Source organism: Brugia malayi (genome assembly GCF_000002995.4).
Source record: "Brugia malayi strain FR3 genome assembly, contig: Bm_v4_Chr2_contig_001, whole genome shotgun sequence".
Classification (NCBI taxonomy): Eukaryota; Metazoa; Nematoda; class Chromadorea; order Rhabditida; family Onchocercidae; genus Brugia; species Brugia malayi.
The window spans coordinates 2,984,841-3,007,990 of record NW_025062476.1 but is presented as its reverse complement, the minus strand read 5'-3'; the positions used below and the strand labels follow the sequence as shown (position 1 = coordinate 3,007,990).

General features: G+C 27.9%; 4 protein-coding genes across 5 annotated transcripts; 2 read left to right on the top strand and 2 right to left on the bottom strand.

Moving 5' to 3' along the window:
* Positions 1-823: 823 nt before the first annotated feature.
* On the top strand, positions 824-2,910 carry Bma-air-2 (the record flags this gene model as incomplete). 2 transcript variants are annotated; one of them, XM_001892083.2, is made up of 7 exons in its annotated part: positions 824-939; positions 1,092-1,203; positions 1,358-1,576; positions 1,884-2,032; positions 2,128-2,200; positions 2,522-2,680; positions 2,824-2,910. In XM_001892083.2, the coding sequence occupies 7 exons, from the start codon at positions 824-826 to the stop codon at positions 2,908-2,910; spliced, it is 915 nt and encodes a 304-aa protein (XP_001892118.1). The 2 variants fall into 2 exon arrangements, with proteins under 2 accessions (XP_001892118.1, XP_042934185.1); XM_043078251.1 differs by lacking the exons at positions 824-939; positions 1,092-1,203 and having other exon boundaries at positions 1,457-1,576.
* Positions 2,911-5,140: 2,230 nt separating this feature from the next.
* Bma-skpo-2 (uncharacterized protein) lies at positions 5,141-15,202 on the top strand (the record flags this gene model as incomplete). The annotated part of the gene is made up of 15 exons (XM_043078250.1): positions 5,141-5,201; positions 7,588-8,088; positions 9,520-9,657; positions 9,969-10,034; positions 10,160-10,396; positions 10,647-10,714; positions 11,934-12,085; positions 12,443-12,557; positions 12,631-12,818; positions 13,093-13,198; positions 13,405-13,542; positions 13,823-13,971; positions 14,182-14,390; positions 14,721-14,838; positions 15,001-15,202. The coding sequence occupies 15 exons, from the start codon at positions 5,141-5,143 to the stop codon at positions 15,200-15,202; spliced, it is 2,448 nt and encodes an 815-aa protein (XP_042934184.1).
* A 1,792-nt stretch (positions 15,203-16,994) lies between these two features.
* Positions 16,995-19,283, bottom strand: Bm10362 (Uncharacterized protein; the record flags this gene model as incomplete). The annotated part of the gene is made up of 6 exons (XM_043078249.1): positions 16,995-17,231; positions 17,941-17,995; positions 18,238-18,442; positions 18,546-18,733; positions 18,950-19,044; positions 19,194-19,283. 6 exons carry the CDS (start codon positions 19,281-19,283, stop codon positions 16,995-16,997), a joined length of 870 nt encoding a protein of 289 aa, XP_042934183.1.
* A 2,067-nt stretch (positions 19,284-21,350) lies between these two features.
* On the bottom strand, positions 21,351-23,150 carry Bm1885 (Major intrinsic protein; the record flags this gene model as incomplete). The annotated part of the gene is made up of 6 exons (XM_043078248.1): positions 21,351-21,546; positions 21,644-21,858; positions 22,013-22,131; positions 22,209-22,346; positions 22,771-22,897; positions 23,055-23,150. The coding sequence occupies 6 exons, from the start codon at positions 23,148-23,150 to the stop codon at positions 21,351-21,353; spliced, it is 891 nt and encodes a 296-aa protein (XP_042934182.1).

Genomic DNA, 23,150 nt, shown 5'->3' with positions numbered 1-23,150 from the left:
ATTCATCAACAATCCAAATTCAAACTTCTGAAAACAGTAACATGTCACAATGTGCATCCTTAGAATCTTATAAAACTAAATTCCAGGAGCTAAGGATGTCGTAGCAGAAATTTTGAGTTATTTAACTTAGAAAAATTCATTGTTGTCATCAAATTAATGCGTTAAAAAATGACTCAAATGCAAAATAATCGAATGAGAACCTTCCAATTCGACGGATTTTCGCTTCGCAAAACTAATAACAATTTGGGATGTCGAATTGCATGGCGGTTCTTCACCGAATTTAAATTTTTGGATAAATTTCTTCCTGTTTTGCAGTAAGCTGAGAATATTTCCCTGTGAATGGGTGGTATAAGGTTGGTATTGATTTGATTAAGTAGATGAAAAGTTCAACATTATTTATTATCTAAACTTCGAAATTCATATGTTTGAAATATGACCAAACATATTTTCCTCTGAATTCTTCCTACTTAAACTTTAAGTTTTTTTTTTTTTTAAATTTTAAATATATGGTTGTGTTGATTCATTTGTCACTTAACTAAAATTATTAATTAAAAATGTTGAATCATTTGACTAAAATTGTTAGTGGTTAGCAATCGATTGATCTTATCTTATCTCTTAACTACTCAGTTATCTATACGTTCCCTTATTTGCTCATTTTTTATGTGATTCTTTACGTTTACTTTTACACGTTACGTGATTTTCGGTTTTTGCCATTTATGTTTGTTTTTTTTTTTTTTTTTTTTACGTGATCTGAAAGTGAGGTCTATCTAATTCTATGTAATATATAATCCATAAAATGCAGCATAGTTTCAGTACATGCAGAATGGCAAATTTTTCATCAACTAATATTTTACACACTGTTTTGAATAAACAGAGCACTTGCCTAGAAGTTGGAAAGGAAGAATCGGAATTTCTAGTTCCCAAAAGCCCATTTTATGAGTATGTTCTTGTCTATTTAAATTTTGAGATTTTCAATTCTCCATTGATAAAACTATGTTTGTGTGTTGATGGACTGCAGTTGTATGTGTTCCACTACTATAATGTTTTACAAAAGTCTCCAGACCTGTCAAATTTACGTGGAATTATTTCAGCCGAGAATTTCGATTGAGTGACTTCGAGATTGGTAGACCATTAGGAAAAGGCAAATTTGGTAATGTCTATCTGGCTCGCGTCAAAGGCATCAATTTTATCGTCGCTTTGAAAGTATATAATTTTTACTTTAAGTGATTTTCCAGGATAGCTAAGCAACATCGTCAGATATGACGAAGTTTTCTAGACTTGCTTAATGCAGAACTTCTGACTTTCTCTTAGCTTTATTCCCTAAATATATTCATACTCTAAATAACCTTTTTAAAAGATTCTGTTCAAATCGCAACTTATCAAGAACAGCGTGGAACATCAATTACGTCGTGAAATTGAAATTCAAGCTCATTTACGACATCCTCATATTCTACGTATGTACAATTATTTTTATGATGAAAAACGTATTTACTTGATACTAGAATATGCAGCTGGAGGTGAGCTTTATAAGGAGTTGCAGAAGTGCGGCCATTTCGACGAAGAACGTACTGCCAAGGTATTTTTTGATGATATTTAGATTTGAGTTAATTTTAGTACAGTTGTTTATAAGCAGTTTTATGCACTATGAAAAATTTGTGCATTAACGAATACTGTGATATTAGAACTATTTTTAATATAAGGGATGAAATACATTGGGACATCTACGTTTTTTTTGAGTCTGCTTGGAACATCTACGTTTCTGGTGAGCGAGCCGGTTAAATCTAATAATCGAATATTTATTTTTGGAAACTATTTCTTGAAACTGCTACATCATTTTTCGTCTCTGTTTATGCATTTTCGCAACTATAAATTCATTTGTTCAGCTTATGTTTCAAATGGCTGATGCACTGTCTTACTGTCACGATAAAAAAGTTATACATCGTGATATCAAGCCTGAGAACCTACTTTTGGGCATGTTTGGTGAACTGAAGATTGCAGACTTTGGGTGGAGTGTTCATGCCCCATCTTCCAGGTAGGCATAGAGAATTTGCTCATTTATTTTGAAACTTATTAAATTCAGTATTCAGTTTGAAGCTTCCAAGTTTTTTGACGTCTTTTTTGTTTAAGGCGAGAAACGATGTGCGGTACTTTGGATTATTTGCCACCCGAAATGGTACGAGGAGAGAAACATGATGATAAGGTAATTCACATATTTAGAATTAGCATTGTATCATTTTTTTGCGATATGATCAAACAGAAATTTTCCTTAAATGCCTGGAATTTTTTTTATTTACTAAATAAACTAAATTTACTAATTGAACATTTATTATCTGGAATCATTTACTCATTTACATTTACTACCTTGAATGGAAGGTCTTTTTTACGGTTTGGAAGATATTCAGATTCTTTGTCCATTAATTTACTTTTACGCGTCGTCACTACTTATATTCCATTTTTTGGAAGCATAATTGATTATCTATCTCTGTTGGTTCATCGGGCACGGATTATTTCTGAATTTCAGGTCGATCTATGGTCACTGGGTGTTCTCTGCTATGAACTACTTGTTGGTAGACCGCCGTTTGAAAGTAAAACTCATGATGAAACTTATAAACTTATTGCCAACGTCAAATATAAGTTTCCGAGTCATGTTTCTGAAGGAGCCAAGGACTTGATCACTAAAGTTTGTCTTTGCAGCTCGTTTTTTGCGTGTGAAACAAATATTTAGACAACATAAATGAAATATAGGAGTCATATGTAATAAAATTAACTGATACTGATACTCTGACAACTCGCTTGTAATCATTAATATTTACATACTTCCAGTTATTGGTAAAAAATGCCGCTGCACGCCTTCCTTTGAAAGACGTTATGGAGCATCCATGGATTCGTCAATATATTTGCAAAGAATGAAATTTATGTTTTACTTGCAGTTTACTTGGCCACCTCCTTATATTTTGCAGATTACATTTGCATATATGCAATCAAATGTGATACATCAGCAAAAATGAATCATTTTCAACATTCTCTTTTTTTTTTTTGATTATTTATATATATTTTCAGTGTACTTTTTCTCAGTGTCCGTTTAAGCGTATGTATTTTTATGGCAGAGATGGTTCGAAATAAATCATATTAAACATTTGATTGATTATTCAAAACTTTGGCTTCTTTGCTGGTTATGAATTCACTGTGAATCTATCTTACACTTATTTTTTTACCATCTTAACTCGTCAAAACAACTCAATATATCTCTTTTTGTTAAGTAATGCACTAGTAGAGTTATTTAAGGATTACCTCCCGTACAGTTTTAAATATGTATATGATAAATGACTACTAATTTCAAGAAGAAGAACGTAATAGTGGGTTACTGAAGTCGTTAAGATAGATGTTGAAAAGATTCAAGAAATCTTAATGTTTAATAAATTTAACTATAAGGATTGTATGTGGTAGTTATAATTGTGAAAGACCATCAAGCTGATATAAATTCGTTATGACGAAACGATCCTATTTTATTCTGTAGTCTCTTTTATTTAAACAATTTTATTTGGAATTATTGTGAGATATCACAAAAACAGAAACTTGTTTTTTTACTGCTACTGTTAAAATGAAAAATAACTATACAACTTAAAAGAACTGAAACGAAGTGAAAATAAAAACTAATTTGCAGATTTTCTGAAAAAAAAAAAGATCTCAGAAATAGTATTTTTTTAACACCAACGAGTGACCCTACAAAATATTGAATTACTGTCACCCACCCATTTATTAGTTTTATTCTTCCATACTATTTTGTTTTTTTTTTTTTAATTCTTTATTCTCTCTAACTGGATAACTAATTACACATTAATGGATTTAATGCTATTTCTTCAGTTCCACACGTAATTAAAACAATTGACTGCTTAAATGCCGAAAATAATAAAATTTTAATATTTGAGAGAAGATCAATACGCTTCTTAAATTTAAGGGAACGATATAATTTGAGGAATTATTCTTCCAGGAAATATGAAATGCATAAGATCAATCAATCAACTTGTTCATATTGCTAGTCAGTATAGAAAATAGAATTATTATTAATTTGTTAGAGAATCTGATATAAAAGGATTAGAAATGTTGGACGAAAGTTTTTTTTTTTTTTTTTTTTTATCAAAAGTCAAACATTATTCCCAAAAATTTATCTTCACAAAATTGATATTTTAGGAAATGGAACACTAATTCTATGATCACATGATCATTAACAAGATGAAGAGTAGAAAATCCTATGACATTTCATACAATTGTCGTTTCGTAACATTGCTCATTTGAAATGGCTTTGATATCTCAAATTTTATCATTTCAATTTTATATCAATCCTTTCTTCAGTCAGAAATCGAAAGGATTGTTTGAATTTGTGAAAGGGAATGATAAATAATGATTGTGGATTGTACTGATAATGTGTTCGCCGAATTTGGTGAAATCACCGAAATAACAGGTTGAATTTGGGTGGACGATAGATTATTGTTAGGTACGAAATACTGGACAAATGATATTTCCGTCATTGGTGTTGGATACATTATTTGTGATAATGCATATCACATCTTTATTTTCGGAAAGTAACCGAATTTAAAAGAAAGAAAAAAGATGAAACTTTGATATGTATTCATTGAACCGATGCCATCTAATCATATTAATCATTAATGTGTGACATGTCCAATTCTTTTTCATGATTTTGTATATGAGTAAAGTTAAAGATACTTTTCTTGGCTCACTTTTATTTCGTTTTACAGAATTAGTAGTAATGTGATATTTACAAATGAGAAAGATAAACAAACAAAAAATTGTTAACATTTCATAAATAGTTTTTATTGTTATTAATTTAATTTTGATCTGTCAGTGATTCCTACTTTTATCCAATTTAATACATTTCAAATTTACTGCATCTCTCTTTTTGTTTTGTATTCATTTTGTTTCTACCTCTATGCACAGTAATTTGTCATCTTATTTCGTTATTAAATTTATTTAGAAAACTTTTTCAGAATCTCGAAGTTATTGATTTACTTTAGCTTTATTCTCGCATTATTGTCATTACAACGAAGTGTTCAACAAATATATCAGGTCAATTTATTAATTGATGAATAACGATTAGTCAACTTAAATCAATATCAGATCAATGACGACAAAATTTATTTTTCTGTTACTAGTGCTGTTTACAATTATTACTTATGTGGAAGGTTTGTTTTTTTTTTTTTTTTTTTAAAAAAAAATTTACAATTTTATTTCATTAAATTGTAATAACCAATAGAACTTCAATAGTTCAATTCTTGCTGAAACAATTTCGTTTTGATAAAAATTGATTTAATAAGCAGAAGACAAAAAAGTTAGTTACTTTTCGATAGTTCAATTCGGATATTGATAACAGTGATAAAATTATTTTAGCCAAAGATTTTCCATGAATAAATCCTTTGCTTACATCCGATTTATCATTTTTAGTTAAGCAAATATAAAATATAAAAAATACACAATACTATCTTTCTTACCGTTTTTAAATTTTCTAAAGAATCTCAAAGAATTGAGCAAAAAAATTTCAATTACTTTCATCCTGAAAATGAAACATTTACTTACTTCAAAGTAAATCCATCAAATTCGTTTTCAACGCTTTCATCTCTTTTAATTAAAGTAATTGTAAATTTCATATTTTTCACTCAAAATTTTATTTTTTATAAAATCATTTCCTCTTTATCATTATATTTTACATAATTGAAATGCTTTTTCACCTAACACTGCTGCCATTTTGAAACATCGACCAACTTCTCTTACTTATCAAAACCACAATTGTGTTATCAATAACTTATCTCTGACAAATTTCGTATGTTAAAATCTTGTTTAAATAAAGAAATTGTTTTTAAAACAATATATTCTAACAAATTAAAATAAAATCATCTACAAATCAATGATCTACCTTTTTTCATTAACATTTTACATCGTTTTGAAATTACAATTTATTGCGATTTCATTGTTTTAAGAAATAAATTCTTGCTCAGTACGCTTATTTCCTTCTTCTTTTTTTTTTAATTTTGGGTAAATAAAGAGATGTCGAGAAATTGTATTTTGATTAGGGATTTCTTGGTTTTAGTTTGGAGTTTGTATAGATGAATGTGTCGAGAAGAATTCTGTTGGAATGAATTTGTAATCAACGATTCACAATTATTAATCTATAGTAACAATACTAATAATTTAGTATAACTTAAAGATTGTGAGACAAAGAATTGATGAGGAATTTAAGTAAAGAATTTAAATGAATCGAATTAAATAAGTGGGACAGAGCAGCTGTAACTCACTGATACTAAAAACTAACTCAAATAAAGTATTTAAATGCTTACATAGTGGGCACTGACTTACAGTAGAATCTTTATGATATTTATGATAAACTCAACTATCTATCAGAAATGAGTGCTGCATGAGTGATTGTTTATATGAGATAGAATTTGAAATAGTTTTATATTTGTTTAAGGAATATTTAGTTGAGATAATCTTTAATTTTAAATTAATACCATTTCCACATGTTACTATAATTTGGTTTTCTCCGAAATTCTCGATTGAAAGAGATAAAAAATTTCAGAACTAATTAGAACTAATAAACTAATTTAAACTCAGAACTAATTTTTTCGACAGAGTGAGTCAGAGTTTAAAAAGCGTCTAATAATTGTTTTACTGCAAAATTTAATTTTAAGTGACAGAACAAATCTTGTCACAAAGTTATCATTGTTAATATGTTAAGTTACAAAGTTTAAAGCGCTGGAAATTTATATTTATTTTTATATTAATGGAAGAAGAAATAAAATAGAAAGATTGGTGTTTCTTCTTGAAGTAACAAAATCGATGAGCACAGCAATTAATGAACTGTATGGATAATTAACATCAAAAATTCTTTAAATAATCATTTGGAGATTATAAAGTTTACACCAATATTTACTCATCGTACTACTAAAAAATATTCCATCATCTCTAAATTAAAGCAATAATCATTAGATGGTTCATTTTTTTTTTTTCTTTTTTGATTATTAAAGGATAAAAAATTATTATTATTATTAAAAGATAAAAAGTTATTATTATTATTAAATTATTAAAAGATAAAAAGTTATTATTATTATTAAATTATTAAAAGATAAAAAGTTATTATTATTAAATTATTAAAAGATAAAAAGTTATTATTATTAAATTATTAAAAGATAAAAAATTATTATTTTTATTAAATTATTAAGAGATAAAAAGTTATTATTATTAAATTATTAAAAGATAAAAAGACTATGATTTCAGTTAGTCGTTTCTGTTTTATTTATTTATTTATTTATTATCTATAGCATCTTTTTTATTACCTAATACTTTTTTTATCATTTTTCTTTTATTTTATTAATTATTTATTATCTATAGCATCTTTTTTCTTTTCCTTCATTATTTACTCTATCATTTACATTCATCAGCAAAATTTCTTAAGCAAATTAAAATACGCCGCAATTTTGATCTAACTATTAGTGAGTCATAAGAGCCTTTTTAATTTATATTTTATCAAATTATGCAATTTCTTTATGTTACATGGCGAATTTCAAATAAATTTAGGTGCAATTGTTGACGAAAGCAGTGATATCGAATTAGCGGACAATAACAGATTGATTTCTTCGTTTCCAAATCATATAAACAATATGGATAGCAATAATATAGTCAATAAATCCGTTACAATTATTGTCAATGCTACCTCTAATATGGACTCAATTCTGAAAATCTCTTCCACATTCAATAAAATCGAAGAACTGGAAAACAGTACTGTTATATTAAACAATAATACCAAAAACTCAAACAATAAGATTCTCAGTGTGAAACCTGTGAATAATATTACTGAAGAATTGATGAGAAAGAATATGACGAAATCAACAATACGTTCACTCGAAAACTCTCAACCAGTAGATAATGAGAGCTTTCCGGAAAGATCTCAAAGTGTTCCGGAAAGCACATGCCATGATAGTCAAAAACTCTGCACATTTTGGGCTACCATTGGTGAGTGCAATACAAATAAGAAATGGATGGAGTCTAATTGTCCAGTTGCATGTAGTAAATGTCAAAGTAAGCATTTTTCTAACATTTTATCATCGATGAAATTTAATGTATCATAAAATGCAAGGAATGATTTTTTGGAACCGCGGTGTACAGGTGGTACTTAAATGGTACCAACTATATGTTATCACAAGTGATTAGATTGATATCTAATCACTTGTGTCAATAAAATCATCGTATCATCCTTTAAATTGTTGTTCTTTCATTAAGACAACTAACAATATTGTCGCCCGTATTTAGTATTTCCTTTACAAACTTCCCAAAAGATTTTTTCCGGGAACTCTTGGTTAACTGTTTTAGATCAGAAAAGTATGAAATGATATTTCACTAATAAATGCTTTTTTACCTATTAGAAATATTATTAATTTATTAAAATTCTATACTTATCAATTTTACCTTTTCTAAATGTTTTTTTTTTTTCTTTCCTAAACAATTGTTTCTTTTCTTTTTATTCTTCGTTTAAGCTAATTAAAATTATGAGGAAAACCCAATTTTAAGCTTAAATGATATTAAAGTACGTCATCTAACAGTTCAATAGCAAAAAATAATTTACAGTAAAAATATTACTTATATAATCTTTTATAATCATTATTTCTGGAGAATATTTGGCTCAGTCGGAAAGATATTTATTTAAAAAATAACTGAGAAGTCAAAAACTTTTGCTTTCCTTTTTTCATCCATTCTTTTACTTGTTTTGAAGGTATAATTTCAATCATTCAAAACAAAACGAAATGAATATTTATGAGTAATTAATGAAGAAGAATTCAAGAATTTATACTGTTACAGATTTGGGCATATATTATACTCATTAAACTTTTATAGAAAAAATTGATCATTTTTTGTGATCAAAATTGATCATTAAGTTTAAACAAAGTTATCAATTTTTTCAATAAAAATTATGAAATGATAAAAAAAAAATAGTTTAAGCGATGAAGTGATAGACTTTTTTTCTACTTTTTACATAGTTTTTTTTTTTACTTTTTACATAGTTAATTTGGTTAAAATTAAATTTCGCCATTTTTTTTTTTGCTAAATTTATCTGGAATTTGTAGAAAATATGTTAAATTTAACAAAATATATTACATTTAACTTCAAATACCTAAAAATGGACAAAGAGAAGAATTATATGCATAATTAAGCAATAAATTATTAAAATAAAACATACTGAAATTATATTAGTCATTTAATTTTATTGTAAACAATTTAAAATAAAACTTATATGAGATTATATTAAGTATGAAAATTTACTAAAGTTTTTGTTTAAACATATTATCTTTCTTCAAAAAGCCATAAATGTCAGTAAAATTCTCTTTTGTGCATTTCTAAATTTGCAATATTTCTACATAAAAATGTACCATAAAATCTTACCACTAAAAATGCATGCAATTTTGTGTTTTTGTTTGCATAACTTGCAATTTGCACACAAGTTGACTTCCTTAGCTGCTGCAAAATGCATGAATAAGCATGCATTATGTTCATTTTGGTCATCCAGCGGTGAATGTGAAATGAATGCAGTATGGATGCATGTCAATTGTCCTCGATCATGCATGCTCTGCAACGATTCTCACTTTAATTTCAGTAAGTTTCAAACCAATTAATATTTGCTACTTATTAAACAAAATTTAATTTGTAGGTTAAGTTTCTAAAGGAATAATGCTATGCAAATTAGAAAGTTTTAGAAAGTACTCTAAAATAATGAAATTAAAAATACTAACATATTCCAAAGATATATTTTGATCTATTATCAAAATATAAGAAATTAATAAAAGGAAAGAATTTAAGCTGTTAACCAAAAAAAAAAAAGAGTGAGAAATTAAATTTCAAATCATAATAAAACATTATTATTTTACACTTATCAATTGATCTAAATTTTTTGTTTTTTTTTGCAGATCAAGTTAGAAATTTCAATTTTTTGCCACAAAAAAAAGAAGACTGTCCTATTATTACCAAAGAAGGTAAATTATTATAAATAAAATATTTTCCTTTTCCTTTTTTGCATCATTGTTATTGAAAGAAAAACTGTTGTTTTTTTTTTTTTTTTTGATTTGATTAATTTAATAAATTTTTGAAAAAATCACAGATACTTCTACACGTCATACAATATCGATCGCTGATGTGCGCAAAAAGAATGCTCGATTTGGATGTGTTTCACAGCTCGATCGAAATAATTGCAAACAAAATTTATGCTATCATCTCAGATATCGAACTTTTGATGGTACATGCAATAATTTACGATCACCACAAAACGGTGCTGCTTTTTCAGCTTACATTCGTTTGGAATCACCGCGATATGATAATGGAATAAATGCGCCAACATGTCGGTTTATATCATCGCTTTTGATTATGTACGATATATTATGATGGTTTAGTCTCAACAGATGAAAATTTGAGCATTTCAAGTAGAAAACTTGAAATGCTCAAATTTGAAATTTAAAATATGTTTAGCTTATCAGCAAATGAATATAATTTTTGGAAACGATAATAGCATGAAGCATTTGAGCTAATCCGTTTCAGGCGATAAAGTCAAGTAAATATCTTAGAACCAGTAGATTCTATTTGTATTGCAGCGTCAATTCGAAAAACACGACCAATAGCACGCGAAGCATCACGTTTAATGCTCACGTCAGATAAACAAGTTAGAACATGCAAATAGTTCATTTCTTTATAGTTAAAATGACACAAACTTTACTCGTTAAATTTTATTTGATAATTTTTTAATATTATTAAAACTGTGAAATGATAAGGATTGAAATGTAAACATAATTTTAATCATATTTAGATCAAAAAGTTGACACAAAAAAAAAAAAAACGAAATTTTAGTTTTGTTTGATTGGGGACAAAGTCATTTATAGTTGGTTGGTTGACACAAATAGCTGGAATAAACCTTATTGATTGATATTATAGGAATAAAACCAAATATAATATCACAAATGCATAAGTGGTACTGAGATAAATACTTTTAATTGTTTATGTAGTAAGCATTGGATTACAATAAGCTCATGGTTGCAGTAGCAAAGGTAGCAAAGGTGTCACCTTCAGATGACCTTTACTCTTTATGTAGTAGGAGTTGGTCTATATATAACATTATGTCAACTATTTATGTCGAGAATGGCTGTAAGATATTGAGTATAATTAAATTTGCTTTATAATGAAATTAACTGAAAAGAAGCTTACAGCCTTTGAATCATCGAATATAAATTTGACTGTCAGATTTTAGCAATGAAAGTGGAAGAAGCTATTCACAACATATGGCGTGGATGATTTGAAAATTTAATAATTATTTTGAGAGAGATTGCTTATCTCAGGGAGATTCATTGGATGTAGATGTAAATATGTGGGAGGTAACACAGGAATATAATAAGTCCTTTATGAATAGAAACAATAGCACAATAAAGTTGAATGAAAAGAATTGAAGTTGAACTCTCTCTCTGGTTGAACTGTCCCTCTTTGTTTAACAGATTGTAAACATACACTACTGAATGATGAGTGTTGGATAAATCATTTCTAATTTGAGATTTATGTTTGTCTAAAGAATATTACATAAGCAATGTTTAGTTTACAAATTTCTATTCTATGGATTTAGTGTAAAATTATTTCGATAATTTTATTTTGATCTCCTCGACAAAGAGACTTACTTAATCGATGAGAAAAAGAAAGTCATAATTAATAGTTTGAAGCCAAAAACGATAGAAAAGTGATTCTTCACAAATTTTATCTCAATTCTGAACTGAAATGAAATTCTGATTATCTCTAACAAGTATTTAAATACTTTTGTTAATCTTATTAAATTCAATTAATATTAAATAAGTGAAAAATTGAAATGAATCGATTGAAAAGTATCAACTTGATTTTAGGTTACAAGTGATTCGAATGCCTTACTAATGCAATGGGGTCAATTTCTGAGTCACGACATGGCCAAGACAACAACTCTAAACAACCAGGAATGCGCATCTTGTGAACCTAATTCTAAATGCACCAATGTTTTCCTATCAAGACGTGATCCAACGTAAATTTCCTTTATTTCTATTATATAAATATTGCGAAAATTAGAAATGATTGCGCTTTTGACATTTTTGCATTTTATTTATTTCATAGATTAATCCGAACAAGAAATGGAATTTCTTTAAATTGCTAATATTTTCAAAGATTGATTTTAGATTATTTCATAATTTAAACTTCTAATAATTTATAATATTCCAATATTATTGAATGAAAATATCTTAGATTATTTGAAAAGTTTAAATAGATTATGAACTTTTAAATTATTTACGCATTATCAAATGGAAAATAGCAAATGAAAGTGATGAAAGTTAAGATTTCTTTGCTAATGCTAATGTGATTATATCACTGATAGTAAATTTAGATTTGGTCGTTTCCAATGTTTACCGGTAGCTCGATCTACTCCTCTGTGCGGTACCGGACAATCGTCTCCTCGAGAACAATACAATGAAAATTCAGCATATCTCGATGGTTCAATGGTAGAATTCTCTATCACTTTTTGTGATAACGAATGAAATTTGTTAAACAATTCCGTATTAATATTTCTATTAGATTTACGGTTCTTCCGATTTGGATCAATTTATGTTCCGGCAAGGAGCTTTCATGAAGACAAAGATTATTCGAGATCGCGTATTCCCTCCTATCGATAGCAATCAAAATATTATCGCCGGTGATGATCGAGCCAATATATTTGTCGGTTTAGCTGCATTCCATGTACTTTTTGTTCGAGAACATAACAGGTGTCCTACTAAAACTTTTCCATCAATTTTGACCTTAGTAATAAGCAAAGAAACATTACATTTTATAAAATATAAAAAGACGCTCAGTTTTGGTACTATAAATTCATTAACATTTTTCAAAAATTTCAATTCTAAGCTTAAGTTCGATCCTACATATGTAGGATGGGAACGATGACCTTAACAAGGTTCTAAATTTGGAAGGTAATCATAATTAATTAACTGATCATTTCTCAAATCTGATTGAGAATAATGCTAATTTTGTGGAATATTTAAGGATAGCATCAGAATTACAAAGCTTAAATAAAAATTGGGATCAGGATCGAATTTTTCAAGAAACACGACGGATTATTGGAGCTGCTATACAACACATTACATATAAGGTTTATCTACATTTTATCATTATCATTAGCATTATCATCATTATTATCATTAATTCTATCATAATCATCACCACAGTGAGATATTATTTTTAAGAGTAACAATGATAAGTGAGTGATAAAATAATTGGGAATGAATTAAAATCTTGATGTGACATAAAGTTAAGACATAAAATTGAGTAAATTATTGCACATTGCATAATTTATAGGAGTATTTACCTCGTATATTAGGCAGTAAATTTAATGAATTAATTGGTGATTACGAAGGTTATGATGAAAATGTTGATGCAACTATCAGTAACGAATTTACTGGATGTGCTTTCCGATTTGGACACGGAATGATACAGGTTTGACGTATTCCTTCTGTTCATTAGATATAATAATAACAAGTAAAAAAATTTTTATACGAATTTATTTAAATTTTTTTAAAATGTTGAAAAAGAAAGTAGAGAATGAAATGATTGTAATACAATATTTTGGAAATGATATCAATGTTATGAATAGATTAATTTGAAGAATAATTAGCGGTCATCCGGAAAGAATGGAAATTTTTTTTAGAGAGAAATTTTTAAATAAAAGGTCATCAATGCTTTTTTTTTTTGGGGGTTGCAAAGATCTAATTTTTAGGAATTTTATCCATTTCTTGATGAGAATTTTCGTCGCATTGGTGGCATATCGTTTAATGACGGCATGTTCAAAAGTATCCATGTCTTTGCGCATGGAATTGATCCAATTATTCGTGGTTTGATAAGTTTACCAGCAAAGATGCCACAAAGGTAAGTTATAGAAGAATTATGCAAATTTCAATAATTGCAAAAAGAGTACTACTGGAAAATTGAATTTGCTTTCAACTGATAACTGAAGGTATTCTCGGTGAGAAAGTAAATATGTTTAAATTAGTTTTAATGGTAATTATTTTTCTAGGTTCCTTTTCCTCTAAATTACGGCTTGATTAATTAATTAATTAAGCTGATCGAATTCTACAGACTTACTCCAGCAATAACTGAACGGATATTTGGCAATTCTGATCTTGGTTCCATCAATATTCAGCGTGGACGTGATCATGGAATACCTGGATATGTTGTTTGGCGGAAATTTTGTAAAATGTCGAAAGTACGAACGTTCGATGATCTCAACACCACAATTAAAGATCCAATTTTGCGTTCAAACTTAAAAATTTTATATGGACATGTAGGTAAGTGTTACTTAAGTACTCATAAAAGCTTAAAAGTCTTAAAGTAAGAGACTGTTGATATAATTTCTATTGTTTTCTACAAATATGTAAATTTCTTGGGTAAAATTTCAACCTCAAATGTGTCTTTAGAAATAATCTTTATCCTTTCCCAAACCTAACTTCGTATTTCATATTAAGATCAAAAAATGTAGAATGTCTTACTTGCAACATTCAATTGTTAGTAAGGTTAAAAAAAAAAAAAAAAAAAATTAAGCAAAACACTGAAAATTAAGAAAGAATATTTTAAACTTTATTTTAAAAAATTTCTCATTCAAAAATTTTTATTTGCAGAAAATATTGATCTATATGTTGGCGGTTTATTGGAAGACCCACTAGAAGGTGCTTTTATTGGACCTACTTTAGCCTGTATCATTTCTGAACAATTCAGGAGATTACGAAACGGTGACAGGTAGAAGAGTGAATTTTCAAATTTCATTGTTTCAAAAATTTCAGCAAGTTTATTAACGTTTAATTTGTTAAAATAACTCTCATACAACACCTAATTTTGATTATTTCACTTAGTTCCTTAATAATTAATTCACTGTTAAATAATTTATATCTTTTTTTATAGATTTTATTATGAAAACTCGGAAATTTTGACGAAATTTCAAATTGAGGAGATCAAAAAACTCAGTCTAGCAAGAATAATCTGTGATTCGGGTGAAAATATCCGACAAATACCGTTAGAAGCATTTAATCGAAGCGAAGCACTCGACTTAATACCATGCGATAGGATACCTTCGCCAAATTGGAACCTTTGGAAAGATGATTGAAAATGAAAACTTTATCATTTATCAAAATTTTATTATCAATTTCTCAATATTCTCTCTCCATCCCTCTTTTCTTCCCTCCCAAAAAAAGATATGCGATTTTCTGAAGTACTTTAGTGAATTGTAGTTATTTCAGTAAATTACAAAAACGAAGGTACGATTTAAAAAACATATCAAAGCATAGATAATTGTTTCTTTCTGATTTTTTGAGAGAAAAAAAAGGGTGAACGAATCTATCAGTCAAGAAATAAAAATTTTTTTAAAATTAAATTATATAATTGTTTACGTAACAAAAATTGCCATTTCAAATTAGCTAAATATCAAATCCTTGATATTATAAGATGGTTTATGATATAATTCTTTCACAAAATTCTTTTCTTCTAATTTATAAAATCCTTTTTTAAAAACTTTCAGATTCAAAGACAATTTTTTAGGAGATTAATGTTGTTTGTTTTAATTTCAAGGATTTATTTGCTCCTAATCGTATTGTTATGCTTTCTGTTTTATTTACATGTGACAACTAAAGCAAATATCGTTCATACATTTTTGTAATTTTGAAATTTCATCACATTTTCATTTGTAACATTTGACATTAAATGAAAGATTAAATAATTCAAAAGTAATACTTATTGTTTATGCAAATGACAGTAATTATCACTTCACAAACTTGAAATATTCATTTTTGAAGTACTCTGAATTGAACAGCTGTTAGGTATATGTCCAAATTGAAGCATAATGGCAACATATGTGAGTACCAATGAGACAAGCTAAAAGTGAACTTTGTTTAAAAACAAAATTAGAGAAAAATGAAAATGAAATTTGAATTAATGTTGAAAGTTTAAGTGAAAATGAAGGAGCTTATTAAAAAAGAGGAATAATAGATTGATAAGCTAATTTAAATAGCTGAGAATCAGGAAGCTTAAATATGATGCTTTTTGGGATTTTTGGTATGTAAACACATCAAGGATGTGGTTAGGGTATAAATTATTTGAAAGTGGATTACTAGTAGTACTTTTGGTACTTAATCTATTTCTTGGTTACGTTATTTAGATGGCTTAATATTAAATGACTAATATGTTTAAAAATCTCAATTAAACAATACCGTCAGAAACAATTGTCGTGTAACGACGAAAAATCCACCAGCCGTAAAACTTATTTCAGCCACTTGCAATTTATGTACAAACAATAAAAGCAAACACTGGAAAACGCTGTGATTTTTTAAAATTATCTTCAGTACTTAAAGTCAGGATTGAATACTTTAATATATTTTACAGTCGAAATTGTGAATTGAAAATTTTTGATGAAAAGAGCCATGAAAAACTTTAGAAAATTTTCATAAAAATAAATTCTCTATTTTTATACTACCAGATTTAAATAAAAATAAAGCAAGCTATAATTGAATTTAAAAGTTCGAGTGAACAATAATAAAAGATAATTACGTCAAGAAATTGATCACGTCTTTGATTTAATTGATTTTGAAACATTGTAGTAGCAATAGCTATGGTTGCTTGATTCTAAACATGCATGATGATGATGATATGGAAAGAACACGAATTACAGTATTTTAAATATTGTGTCCGTTACAGTACTACAGAAATTAAACTCTAATATTAAGTTTTAATCGAAACAAAAATTAAAAAGAAAAGCTAATACATTTTTCAAATGTAAGGCAGAAGAAGTCTATTTCAAAAATTTTTATACTTTAAAATTAAATTAATTTCAAAAGAAAATTTTTTATGCTATTGAATACGGTAGCATGATGGTTATCAAGCCATTTACTCTACTGTACATATATTTAAACTATTACTCTTTCATAAAGTCGATAAGCAGGTGCAGTGAAAAAAGTCATATGAAATAATGAACTAATAGCATACAGTATACATAATATCGTATCAATCCATGTTTTACTTTCACTTCTATCTTCCAAATAAGTATACAGTATGAAGCATAGTTCGGTAAAGCATAATGCATCGACATATGCTATTGCATATTTGAATTGCTCCTCAATTATATCAGCAGTTTTTTTTAGACCCTAAAATAATTGAATCATATATGTTCTGTTATACCGTAGACAAGTTTCGTTATCCGTAAGCAAGTTTTGTTATACCGTAGACAAGTTTTATTATACCGTAAGCGAGTTTTTTTGTACCGTAGACAAGTTTCGTTATACCGTAGGCAAGTTTTGTTATTGTTTGAAATGTTTGGTACACTTCATAAAATATTGAGAAAGTTGAAAAAATCAACCAATAACCAGTATTGATTATCAATATTCAATAGTCATTGAATATTTTACTCAAATTTTGTTCTTATATATTTCTATAGTATCTTTCTCTCATTATCTGAAATTGCTTTACATCACTTAATGAAAGCTACGCATATTTTTATTGTGTACATCTTTCTCGTACAATAAAGAACAAAATGAGAACTTTATCTACATTTTGCGCTTTTCTTTCCTAATGATAAGCATTATTTTATTTATTGCGACAATGTCACACTTTGACAGTTTAGAATATTTAATATTAATTAGATAATCAAAGTCACAGTTAAAATATGCAACGTTAACCTTTATTGTTCAAATTAGCTCATTAACTTTAATAATTAGTTGGTAATGTTTAACATTATCAACCAACCATTCATTGCTTTTTTTTTTGTATTTTGTTCTTTTTCTGATGTCCTATTCATTGATAAAATATTTTTAGTTTAAAAAAATTAAAGAAAAAAAATATTTGTAAACACCTTACTCGATAACGATGTTTATATTTCAATACATGGTTAACTGCTTGGCTACTTGTCCAACTAAAATTAACACAAGTAATTTTAGCAACAATTAGTCGGTGATACTAAATTAGTTGGATTATATTTTAACTAATTTAAAGGTTTATTGTCACATTTTAGCATTTCATACAAGTTAGAAATTCAAATTAAGCATTGTTTGTCGATGATCAAATATTAAAATTAAACAAGTTGAAATTTAAAGAAACTATGCATAAAATATATGATAAAAAGAAAAAGTGAAATAACTGATAAGATTTACTTACTTATGATCTATAACTATACCATCGTGATGCATGTCATCAATAAATGCATCAAAGCAAACTGCAAGAATATAACACGGAAAGGCGAAAAATACAGACCAACTCATTAACGCCGATTGCGTCAAAAATGCAACGTAATGGTGAATAATCATTAATATAACATTCCAAAGATCACTATTTTCACTTTTAATTGTTTTTTTATGAATCGCTATAATTGCATTTTATTAGTCATAGAAAAAGAAAAAGTTCTGACAAATCGTATGGTTAATTTTTCTATAAACTTTTGAATATGAAAATGAAGAAGTTCTTACCAGCTGTAGTAATAACAGCTATCATAGCCCAGAAAATAGTTAGACCAACCATTATTTTACACATCCGATGAAGTCGTAAGGCATGTTTGAAATTTGGATCATGTATAGCTACCTGTTGTACAACAATTTTAATCAATCGATTGAAACTTTTTCGCATCCAGAAGAGAAATAACGAGCAAATCCCACCACTGAATATAATCTTTTGGACAATGGAGAAAATGAAAAAAGAATAAATTCATGTAAAATATTTGCTTGATATATCATTTCTTAATTGAATGAGTGATAAATGATTACATTGCCGACTGATTTGATGGCTATAAAATAACATTACAATACTTTAAGGTCAAATGTCATCAATGTTGTCCACATTATGTACTAAGGAAACAAATATTCATCAAACATACCTTGCAAGGTAACATGCATGAACAATAGCAAATGCAATGTTAACATTAAATCCAGTAAATTCTATTTCTGTTATAATAAAAGCCGAATAACCATTCTATGAGAAATTTAATGCATTTAAATAACAAATATGGTTGAAATGTGTATAATAATACAGAAATTCATGCTTTCAATTAATTGCAGCCATTAAAATAATTAAATTCTTAAGCTAATCGTAATAATGTATGTTATAATAGTAAGAATTACCATGATTATCATAATCATAATATTATAAATCATAAGTGGATATCGCCATGCAGGATTTTCCGTGTAGGAAGTTAATCCGAGGATACGCATATATACAAAAAGTGGTTTAAGAATTATTTCATAATGCTGATTCATCATTGCTTCTATTTTACGATAACTCCGTTGAGAAGACACTAAAAAAGTTTTTTCTTTTAATGAAATAAGAAAAAAAAAAAAAAAAAAACTTCAGTAATTGTCTATGGATACGATTCAGTAGTATTAGCATTATATTTTATTTTTAGATTAGATTTTTAGACTTATTTGATAAAATGATATTTCTTTACAAGTCAAAACAAAACAGTCAAAAAATTTTATGAAATAGCAAAACTCAATCAAACTTATAAAATATCTACCGCACATTTTGCTAATCATACTAGCATAAATTTTAAGTTAACATACAATTTTGCATTGTTACTAAATTCTTCAATAAATTTTTGAAATTTTTATGATTGTGTCTTTATCTAGTTCAATTTCATTTACCCTATTTGTTATGACTATATTTGTTTTAAGTCAAATAAAACAAAAAATTATTGCTTACCAGAAAGGTTTGAAGAAAAATGAGAAACTCGGGAAAGAGTGGACATTGCAGAATCCTTTCGAAAGGTAATTCGATCTCGGTTTAACTTTGCCTCTAAAGTCATAAGGCATTTGCTGGATGGTATCGATAGTATTGATTTTTCTAATAATCTAAAATTTTCAATTTATTATAATGAAATGGAAGTAACAACAACTATTAAATTCGCTCCAGAAATAATACTGCTTTTTTTTTTTTCATTTTCAGAATAAATTTTACAAATATGAAAAACACAATTCGATAATTTTTGATGCACATTAAGCAAATTTAAGCTATTAAAATTAAAATTTAAACTTGTTTAACATGCAAAATCTTCTAGTAAGTATATTTCAATTTACTTTTCAGCTTCTGAAAGCATTTTATTCGATTTCACCGGGATGCTTTGAAATGACGAACAAATTTAACAAAGGCTTCTTCCACTGAACGCAGAAAACAGCGTTAAATTATAATAGTTTTGATGAAAAAAAAAAGCACTTTTAATCATTTTCTTTTAGATAATTGCGTGTTTCCTGAAAATTTATCTCGAAACTTTCCGAAAATTAATAATTCTTAGAAAAAAAAAAAAAAAAACATTGTTTTTCCATTTTTCACAAATTCACTCTTTCTTAATATCTACATTTATTTAAAACTTCAAAATACATCAGATATTTGGCATTTCAGGATGCCCATAATGTTTTATTGATAAAAAAATCAGCAAAAAAAAAAGCCAAGAATTGCACTTAACTCTTCCACTTATAATTTTCATTTATATACATCAAATTTTTTTTTTCTTCCATCGAAAGTACTTTACATTTAATCTAAAATTCGTTTATACAAGCTTAAACTCTTCAAAATTTTTACATTTTTACAATTTAGGATATACTTAAGTAAATGGGTTTATATGCAGAAAGTAAAAGTTACAATTTTTTTTTTTTGTATAATTCACTTTCGTGATAACTTTCTTCCTCATAATTTATACATTCTTCATTGGTTTACTTTCCTTACTTTACATCATTAGTCGTCAAATTGTCACACCCTATTTGATGTCCCAAAAAAGGTTAAAGGTTCTTAATTTCCGAGTGAAATTTGTTGCATTTTCCATTGCACATTTAAATTGCATAAAAATGTATCAAAATATATATTTTATCGCCAAAGATATTTAAATTTATAAAATAAATTAAAGAGACGTGAACCTTTGATAGATAATTAGAAATTTCAACAAAGCATCCAATTATCATTTATGTTTTTCAATAAATTTAAACATTATGCAATTTAGTGATTAAAATAGCACAAAATTACTCAAATTTTATTTCAGTTCACTTTATCAATTGATTATGCAATACTGATCGAACAACAAACATTTGTACTTCGTACATACATTTAAGATTATATTAGCACCAATAGGTTATCATAGCCTAATAATAGTTTATAGAGTTGATAATAGTTTTTCTGATTAGACTTTTCGAGAATCGCTAAAACTGCTAAATATGAAAGGATAATTTTTGACATTTTCGAAATTTGAAAAATCGTAGAAATCTAAAATTATAATAACTATAACAGCGATTTCATAACTGAGAGCATTCCTTCACTTGCCTTAATCCGTTTTCTTGATCCATTTCACATTTATCTTTGTTGACATTTACCGCTGTTGCTGCCGGTTTCGGAATATGAAAACCGATGAAGAATTGATATAAATATACGCCAATTATAGCACCCACAATTGGCGCCACTAGTGGAACGAGAAAAAAGTAGTTATGGAATCTGAAAGAATGAAAATTTAGATAAATTTCAGGAAATTTTGAAAGAGCAAATAAGATTGCTCAAATAAATAAGATTGATGGAAAATTAAAGCACTGACGTAAAAAGCTGAGTGCCATAACCAATTAAAGAGGCAAAAATCCGTGCCCCAAAGTCGCTAGCTGGATTGACCGGAGAACCCATATTCAAGCCACAACAAATTGAAATTGTTGTTGCGATTGTACCGAAGAGAGCTGGCATTAAATTTCTTGGTATTTGGTTCTTGGGTTCGCAGCAGAATGCGACAAAAAGGCCAATTAGACTGGTGCCAGCCATCTAAAACTACGAATGAGAAATTGAAATGAGTTATCGAACAAAAAGTAACTAACTTACTACGAAATCGGACAGTATTTTAACTATGAAAATCTATTTTGCTAATTTATTGTTAAGTTGTGATTTAATGAATTTTGTAAACAAAAGAAAGACAAACCTGATCGATAAAAGCGCCAGTATTTGAAAGATAAGCCCGTGGGAATGACGCAAAAATTATTCCCGTCGCATTTGGCCCACTTATTGCCCGTACTCCTCCATCAAAGGCATTTATTGCCTCTGAAAACGTGAAAGTTGTGTAAGTGCCAGGAAGAAGTTATTTACTTAATTACATTTAATATTCAAATTTACTTTACCACTGTAAACTAAATACATTGTCCCTGCGCCAAATGCGGCGCCAAGTGTTTGTGCAATGAAATATAGAAGACTGTGAGTGAAAGATATCTTTCCGAGAATGCATAAAGCAGCTGTTACTGCCGGATTCACATGTCCACCTGGAAATTAGTCCAATTGTACATACAATTTCAATAATTCCTAAAACACAAATACAACATTGTGTTGGCAAAAGGACTAATTGTGTTGCAATAAAAAGAGTTTTCATTCCTAAAACTTATGGCCAAATAGGATCGATTCAAAGTGCTAACAGTCCTAATCTGTGGTACTAACAAAGAGCCTAGCAAGTGTTTGTACTTGAAGCAGTATCTAGTTACAATAGTTTTGGTATATAGCCGAAATGGCAGAAATATAAACTTTTTCGATAAGACATAAATCAGGGATTTATCACTTATGGAACACACAACAGTCAGAATTTGAGTTTTCATTTTAGCTTCTTTATATGAGCTACACTTTTCCTTATTTAATTTGATGGTTTCAGGTAAAAACAGGTAGAGAACAACTTCGTAAAGTTTTGTAAGTTACCCGAAGTTTCCCATGCAACATAAACTGATAGTGCGATTGCCAGTCCCCAACCGATATTAATTTGTACCGGAGAGCTTGATGTTCCGGGACTGAGTACGAACTGAGCCATCACACCAGTACCAATGAACTGAATTCTCCATCAAATTTATTTCCTGATCAGACGACAGAAAATCTCCTCGGAAGAAGTGCATTGCATTCTTTGAGAAAGGACTAAGCTTCAGAATATCAAAAAAGTTCAAGGTTCAAATTTCAATAGACTTAAAACAATAAATTGAAATACTAACTCTTAGAAGAGCGGTGCCATAAAATTCAGCAAGCAAATTACGAGCCAATTCTTTTTCTATGCGTCCATATTTTTTGAGGCGTTCCATGTGATGCAT